The 9,038-nt window shown below is 32.0% G+C and overlaps 1 protein-coding gene across 2 annotated transcripts in view; it reads left to right on the plus strand.

Annotated features, from left to right (window-relative positions):
• Nucleotides 1–9,000, plus strand: part of LOC107585386 (epidermal growth factor-like protein 7) — an 18,720-nt gene extending 9,720 nt beyond the window's left edge. For both annotated transcript variants that reach the window (XM_016272392.1, XM_016272393.1), the window contains exons 7-9: nt 7,645–7,721; nt 8,571–8,745; nt 8,825–9,000. In XM_016272392.1, the coding sequence (XP_016127878.1) occupies nt 7,645–7,721; nt 8,571–8,745; nt 8,825–8,844 (272 nt within the window). In that variant the 3' untranslated portion in view covers nt 8,845–9,000. The remainder of the gene's footprint in view (nt 1–7,644; nt 7,722–8,570; nt 8,746–8,824) is intronic.
• The last annotated feature ends 38 nt before the right edge of the window (nt 9,001–9,038 follow it).

Raw genomic sequence — 9,038 nt, forward strand, 5'->3', positions numbered from 1 at the left:
TAATTTTTAATGAGATTTATTCTTTATTTTATAATTATTTTGTTTTTAAATATTTAATTGTATTTATTAAAACAGTAAAGCATGAGACTATTGAACAAGTTTGTCCAGTTATAACATTTTATTTTTGGTAATTAATTCATTTTAATTAGATTTATTGTATTTTATATTTAACTATATATTTTATTTTAAAATAATTATATTTATATTTAAATACATATATTCATTTTTTTACTATTTTAATTTAAAGCATAAGTCTATAAGTTTGTCCAAATTAACATTTTATTAACATTTTATTTTTGCAAAACAAATAACTTTTTTAAATTATTATTTTAATTTATATTTAACTCTATATTTAAATATATATTCATAAATATGTTTTATTTAAATATAGTTATGTTTAAATACATATATTTAATATTTAAGTTATTTCAATTTTAAGTATTAAATCATTAGTCTATGGAACAAGTTTGTCCAACTCAACATTTTATTTTTGCTAATCAATTTATTTTTAATTAGATTAATTTATTATTATTTTAATTTATATTTAAATATATACTCATAAATATATTTAGATACATATATTTTAATTATTTTAATTTAAAGTATTAAAGCATAAGTCTATGGATTTCTAATAAACACTACAACTATATACTTTGTTTGTGACTATATCAGGACATAAATTACATACTTTTAAGTATGCAAGCATTGGGACACATTATACTCGTACCACAGATCCCTGTTCGCATAGATCTGAATGCATTAGCCTACCATTCATCATAAGTTCATACATTTATAAACGGTTTCGGTCCCACATTCCTGACCACTTTTCTGCAATTGAAAGTGTGGGAAGTGGACAGTCTCAGATTCCCGCTTTTCCATTGCACAAGGCATTGTGGGCAATATAAACCCAAAAAGCATGCACAGATGCATACTTCTCAAATCCACTGGAAGTCCCAGCACTTGCTTTTCAAATGAATAGAGACACGCTTATTCTAAACTTGCATGCATCTTCAGATGAACAGTACATGAAAAATGGTCTCAAAAACACATAAGTAAAAATGAATACATTACAGTGTCAGAAATGCGTGATTGTTGGCTTTTATACGGCGGTATGAGTGTGTTTCCCCTCTAGCACCCCCTGCAGGTGGAGCCCTGACCAGCCTCACGGTTCATTATTACTTTTGGTACGCGCTATGCCACTCTCAACTCGTACCGTGAGTAATAGTGCACTGTGACTGGTGTCCTCTGCGACAACACACAGACCAACCACAAACCTGGACCACATCCGTCTGAAAACCACCTCAAAACCACAATAACAGACCCCCTGAACACCCAGCAGCAGCACACGGTTTCCTGACAAATACAGTGTCTCTCATTGAGCATATTATCATTTAACAGATTGTGGCGTTGTATTATATTTCTTCAAACAGATCTTGACAATAGTTTTTTTTCCCCTCCAGATTTTTAGCTGTCCTTTTTATAAAAAATTACACATTTGTAATATTTTATTTGTATGTGTTATTTGAATTCATTCTAAATATTATAATACAATTCAACATTGTATTATATAAAACAAATATTTAGTTGATATTAAATTATAAATGATGCCAATCCCGTGGCAGAAACAGAGAAGGAAATAGAGAGAAATTAACGTAGCTGCTGTTCCAACTGAGCAAGAAATGATGTGTTCAACCCAAGCAAAAGAATGAAAATGTGCATTTGATCAGATATAACTGCAGTAAAAGATTATGAGATGCATTATTTGAATGCTTGGCTAAAGAGATGTGTCTTTAATCTAGATTTAAACAGAGAGAGTGTGTCTGAACCCCGAACCAGGGGCGGATTTAGTGATTTGGGGGCCCCAGGCAAAATATAGGAATCGGGCCCTATACATTTGCACACATTTTCCTAGATCAACCTTGAGGTTCCTTTTTTGTTGTGATGCTTGCTGCTGCACAATGGTGCCCCACAGTTGTGTCCAATGTTTCTAAATTTTTTATGTACATGTTATAATGTTTTTTTTCATGCTGTAGACCACGAAATAGCAACTGATTTACAGTTTTCACAAAAACAAAATAAATAATAAAATGATAAACCTCACAACTGAGCCTTTAAACCATTTTTTAAGAAAAGAGATGAGTCGGAAGTATAAATTATGGTATTAATTTAAAACAGGGTTATGTGGGTGGATTTTCGCATTGGTCTGAACAAAAACTGCAGATGGGATTATTGAAAATACACATTGATTCTCTGCCAGCAGGAAGCGCTTTTGGAACTTTTGGGTTTCCCCGGTAACGGCTGTAAACAAAGCAGTGCTGCTCATAAATGTACCCTTCAGAGATTCATTCATATAAAATTCAATTTGTGAGAATGAGAAAAATATAGCCTATATTGAGGAGGAAAGTCCACTGATGAGTTACCAGCATAAGCCTGTGTGCCAAAGGCTGTCTAATTCTAAACTTTAAAATACACTTATTTTAACTACAAATTTATGAAAATTTGAAAAATGAAAAAATAATGAAATGGAAATTATACATTTACACACCTAAGGATTATATCAACCAAACAAATAACTGCGTATGCGTCCTCTACTTGGGTCCTTCTCATAAATGAGTAAGCGGCATTTAAAACAATAAACATATAATATGCACTGTTGCGCAATATTTAATTACAGCTTCAGATACATGATATTTTCATTTGCTACAAGCAGGATACACCAGAAGTGTGTTCAGCTCGGACACGCAGACGGTTGTCGTGGTGATAAGCACTGTAAAAAGCAACCATTCTCATGTCATCATCTCGTAGATGAAAAGCATTTTAGGGGGCCCTTGGCTTTTGGGGGCCCAAGGCGGTCACCTACCTTTGCCTAATGTGTAAGTTCGCCTCTGCCCCGAACGTTATAAGGAAGGCTATTCCAGAGTTTGGGAGCCAAATGTGAAAAAGCTCTATCTCCTTTAGTGGACTTTGATATCCTAGGTACTACCAAAAGTCCAAAGTTTTGCGACCTTAGGGAGCGTGATGGATTGTAGTGTGGTAGAAGACTAGTTAGGTACACAGGAGCTGACCCATTAAGGGCCTTATAGGATAATATTTTGTAACTGATATGGAACTTAATAGGTAGCCAGTGCAGAGAATCTAAAATATTATTTATTATTTTAATATTATAAAAAATTATCAATATTTTTATTTAATTTTAAGTTATTTTTTTATTATTATTATTGTTATTTTAAACCACTATTAGGTTTAATTAATTTTTCTGTTTTAGTTTTAGTTAGTCTATACGACAACTAACCCTTTGCTTGAAAATGGCAGAATGCAGAACAAGTGTTGTTTTCATATACTCTTAAATATATGTTATTAATATTTATTTATATGAATTAGCTTTATTTTTTATATTTTGCTTTTCATTTTACCGGTAATTAAATTTTTATTTTGTTTATTTTGTGCATATATATTACAATTTACCATTTAGATTTATTTATCTTTAGATTATTTATTTTTAATTTTCATTTAACTTTTACTTGAATATTATTTTAATTATTATTGATATTATTTTAATTATTATTTTAAATAATTATATATATTTAAAATAACAATTAAATAATCATTATATAATATTAATAATAATCAAGTCATCATGAATGGTTGTAAATTGTAAATAGTCATTATTCATATTTTGAATGGTTTAATTAGAATATTTTCAGTTTTCATTTGAAGTTTAGTTTGTCTCTCTTTTAAAAACATTTTTATATTACTATTTAGGTTTCATTGATTTTTTTTAAATTTAAGAGTTAGTTTTAGATCAGTTTTTATTTATTTCCAGTTTAGTTCATTTTAGTGCTTTAACTTTCCAAGATGTAAAAGTTTAATTCCATTTTTCATGTAATATTTATTTCAGCTTTATTTCAATTAACAAAAATGTTTTCATATATAGTTCAGTCATGAAACTTTAGATGGCGCATTCTGACGGGGTGTTAACGTAACTGATGATATTCGGAGAGTTAAACGACTTGGCACAAGCTGATTGGTTCATGCTGCATATGCAGCCAATGAGCTTACTGCCTTGCATTTATATGGCTGGCTAGCATTCACTTGAGATTCCTGCAGCGCGCTTTCAGAGGTTCTCTGAAACCCTCCACCTTCCCCAGCTCCACCTGTATAGATCTCCTACGGGGTTATTTTATATGCAAGTTCCTGTACTTGCTTGCAACAGCAGCAATAATCTACAACTTCAGCAATAACCAACAGCAGCAGCAATTCGGCAGCAGCGTAGCAGATCTGTTCCACCAAGACCGATACATTAACATTGTCATATCCATCACCATGCTAAAATGTTCAGAGAGTTGTCATGATTGAAATAGTTTTATATTAAACTTATTTTTAACTATAACAACCCTGTGCAGAGCAAAACACAACTGATGTGCTTCTAATTGTCAGCCTAGTGATGTTTCTTTCAGCTGAGAAGTGTCCAATGTCTTTATGAGAACTGCTGAGCGTTATTCTCTCTAGTTTGCCAAATCGAGCTTGTGTTGGCAGCGTCTCGCTCCTCTTTTTCTTTGTTTCTTCATTTTTCTCTCCCTACACTATTTCAAATCTGTCTGCGATTTTAAAAATAACAGCAGGATCAGAATCTCCTCTGGCCCTAGATAGTCATGTTTCCTAACGACAAGCTAAAATAATCGCCACTTGTTCTGACCGCTGGCCCGAGCTCAAACACACATTCCTGCAGTTTGAACAAGAGAGCAGCACATTTCCACGTCTCGGCAATAATGTCTGGATCCACGCTAGCAAGGTCACCGAAACGTTTGTAGAAAACCATGTTTCTGTAGGGAAACGCTTTATGATTTTATCATAAGAAAAACATTTCGAAGAAAGCGTCTGAGTGACCCTGAGCACTAGTGTGGTTGAGTTTGACCCGGAGTCTGCATCTGTCTGTGGGACTCTAAACCTGTCATCAGCCTCACTGACCAGCAAAACCAGTCCCCCTGTTTTACCATGGTAATCACAGCTTTCACCAAATGCTTTATTTGGTACAGTTACTTATTAATAATAATATGATTCATGTAAAAAAAAATCGAATAAAATATTAATTATTTTGTAACCCAGCCCGTTAGGCTGATCATTACATTTTAAAATATCGAATAAAATAATATAAAAAAAATAATAATATTTTTACTGTCCAGCAAGACTAGTTCACTTCCAAATTATTTTCTATGGTAACCATAGTTTACACTAATTATATATAAATAAATAATAAAATGTTAATTAAAAATATTTAATAAAGAAATATGTAAGCTTTTTAAAATCTTTTTCTTTTTTGATGACAGTTGTAGCTAATAACAGAATACTTTCATCAAACCTCAAGGTGTAAGCTCATTTTATTCAGTTTACACCAAATATCTGGTTACTGTTGCTACAGTAAAAAATATAATAAAAAAAAAATAATAATTAAATTAATTTAATAAAACTATTACTAATTTAATAAAAAATAAAAAATTTAAATATAAAAAATATATATAATTGAAAAAGATAAAATAATATAAAAAATAATATAAAATATTAAAATAAATATTCAATAAAATCATTCTATTTAAAAAATATATTCTTGCTTTAATTAATTATGACAGTGTTGGCTAATACCAGATTACTACCGTTTTTCTGTAGTACCAAAAACATGGTATTTTTGATATTATTTAGGTATTTATTAATACATGTTAAAGGCAAAATGTCTAATTGCTTATGCAATGTGTGCATGTGTTAAAGATATGTTTAAGTCATTCAAACATGTCTTTCTTGCATTGTCTGTTTTAATGAGCTTTTTTTATTGTTGGACTAAACTTGCTGATTTTGCACATATGTACACAAGTGGAATGAGAGAGTATTTTTAACTTTGGCTAAAAATGTCATTCCTTATCTTTAAGTGAATTGTTTAGAAAGAGAGAGCATTGCTCTTTGCTCTTATCTCTAGTTATAATGTCATTCTGACCACATAAATGAATGTCCAAACACTTCCCCAGAAAGCAAGAATGACCAAATCCCCAGAAAGCTGGAGTTTATAACTGCATTAGTGTCGTCAGATAGAAGAACAGGAAGCTGAATGTTTAGCTGTGTGATGATGGTGATTTTGCAGAGGCCACTGCCGGACACCATTTGTAGCTGTTGTTCTCGCTTTCGTTTTGGCTCGATCTGGAGCTCACATTCCAGATCTATCAAACTCAGACTGCTGGGGGTCACTGGTTTCCCTCACACACACACACACACACACACAGCGGCTCTCGCTCACTCCCACGTGTCTTCATAACACCACACATCTGGGACAGATTGACTGAGTTTCAGTGTGTGTGTGCGACCCATTGACTAGTTTTTAGACTGTTTTTAGACTGTTAGAGCTCACAACCAAAAACATTCCGAATAATTGTCAAGGGGCGGGGCTTACTGGGCTGCGCTCTGATATGATTGGGTGTCAATCACTTCCATTCACAAAACAACCAATCACAGTCATCGGTTATTCTTTTACTAGAGCTTGTGATTAAATCTGACCTGATTTAATGTACAGTGGAGTGCAAAAGTCTGAGAACACTGGATTTTCTCATTTTACCCTGGAAATGAATAAAATTGTAGGTTTTTGAGTCATTTTAAGCAAAAGAAACATGAAGTAACATGAGGAAATGTTTCAGATTTTGTTCTTTCTTGGTCACAATTAGCAAATTAGTGACATGTGGCAAAGGCAGTCAGATGTTCCTGCTTCCACTGAAGCAAAAGATGTTCTTTGAGACAATTCACAATAGAGTGCTGCTATTATTAAAGCAATAATATTTAATAAATTGTTTAATAATTAAAAACTAAATAAATAATCTGATAAATAATTAAATAAATCAATGCATCATTTTCAATAAGTAAATAATTTAAAATAAATAAATAATCATATAAATACAATACATAAATAATTTAAGTAATTCATAAAATACATTTTAACACGCATTATTTATTTAAAAAAATATATATAAAATAATTAAATACAATTTAATAATGTAAAAATTCTAAATAAAATGTAACTAAATAAATACAATCATATAAATTAAAAAATTAAATGTTTAACTAAAGAAAAAAATTCATATACATTTTTAAGTTCAAATTAATTTTTTTGCAGTTAATATAATTTGTATAAAAAAAAATATATATTTTTTAAATTCAAAGAAGAAACATTTTCACTAATGGTCTCAGACTTCTGGACCCGAGTGCATATCAAAGTATTTGCATCATATTCTTGCCAAACCTCAAACTTTCCCCCTTTTATCACCCCCTCCACTCCTCCTCTCTCTTTCTATTTCTATTTATGTCTGTCTTTTTATTCATCTGTGCTCTTTGGTCTGCTCTGGGATCGCTATGGATATTAATCACGAATACATGAAAGCAGAGAACATGCAGAAATCTAATATAAAACAGTGTTTTCTGAAAGTCTTACAACAGCTCCCAGTCAGTTTGTGTGTTTGTTGCTGAATATCAGCATTATTTATGTTCAAAGCCTGGATCTTAAACCATCGAAAATAGAGTTGTGCGCTGCATTACAGGTTTTAATTAAGGCTGAATGTCAGTGTGTGTGTGGTCCACTCTAATTTCTGTGTATTTCTTTTGTTCTTGAAGGTGGAGGTTTGGGATTGGTGGAAAATGTTACCGAAGAAGTTCAGATCCTTAAAAACAGAGTGGAGCTCCTCGAGCAGGTCTCACACACACACACACACACACACACACACACACCCTCGGGACACATCCCACTTCAAACGATGGGAAACAGCTTACTGGTTCAAAGCCTCGCTAATAGTTTAATTAAAAGCAGTCAAGCTCACACATCACAGATTCTGAAGCATTAAACACAGGCAGATACAGGTGACCGTTAACCGTTAAACTATTATAGTTTTTATAAATAGTTTGAATTTTTTTAATAGTATTTTTTTTCCATTTAAATTTTAATTGTAGCTACATTTTTGGTAATTTTGTTGTGTGGATGCCATTTTTATTCGTTTTAGTTTTTTATGTCTACATAGTTTTCATGAGTTTTTATTTTTTAGTTGCATTTTAAATTTTAAAGTTATTTATATTTTATTTAATTTTAGAAAATATTTACACTACGTATTTCAAGTAAAGTTTTCTTTAATAGTTTATTTAATAGATAAATGGTTTATTTAACGGTTAATGTAATAGTCTGTAGTGCATTTGCACATTTTGGTGAATGTAGTATGTCATCCATCCATGCATACAGAAAATCTGCAAAAACCTACCACATGCTGCAAACATAGTAATATAATTGTATGCTTTATCTGTTTTACAGCATTTGTTAATCTTTGTTAATGTTAGTTACTAAAGACAATTGTTCATGTTAGTTCACTCAGTGCATTAACAACTTTAAAAATGTATTAGTTTAATTAGATTAATAAATGCTGTAGAAGTATTGTGCATTGTTAGTTTGGTAATTATTAAGTACTACTGTATGAAACCTTATTCTCATATTTGCCATTTGTAAACTTATGATTTGAGTGTCCTCAAATGTAAAAAGCCCTTCCTTTCTGTAGAAACTAGAGATGGTTCTGGCTCCTTTCACTACGCTCTTCCCCTTGGATGGTGTGGGAGACACTAACAGCTTCCTGCCTGAGAGGACCAACTTCCTGTCACATTCTCTGCAGCAACTAGACCGCATCGACTCGCTCAGTGAGCAGGTCGGATTCCTGGAGGAGCGTATTGGAGCCTGTAAGCATATATCTGTGTGTATTAAACTTATCTGTACAATCCGTTTCAATTGATAAAATAACAAAAACATCTTCATTAGGTGCCTGCCAGGAGAACTAGACTGTCAAAGATGGGCTGGATCCTCTGACACAAGTGAAACCGATATCTGCGAAGTCTAAATGAACAACCGCAACACTGATCAAAGGCCTGAATCCTGTAAACATGTTCAGTTCACTCAAAAAGCATGTAGGGAAACAAAATGTCAAACACACAAACTCCCGTATCTGTTTTACAGCATTTGTTCATCTTTGTTA

This window comes from Sinocyclocheilus grahami, unplaced genomic scaffold (genome assembly GCF_001515645.1).
Source record: "Sinocyclocheilus grahami isolate Dianchi unplaced genomic scaffold, SAMN03320097.WGS_v1.1 scaffold70.1, whole genome shotgun sequence".
NCBI lineage: Eukaryota > Metazoa > Chordata > Actinopteri > Cypriniformes > Cyprinidae > Sinocyclocheilus > Sinocyclocheilus grahami.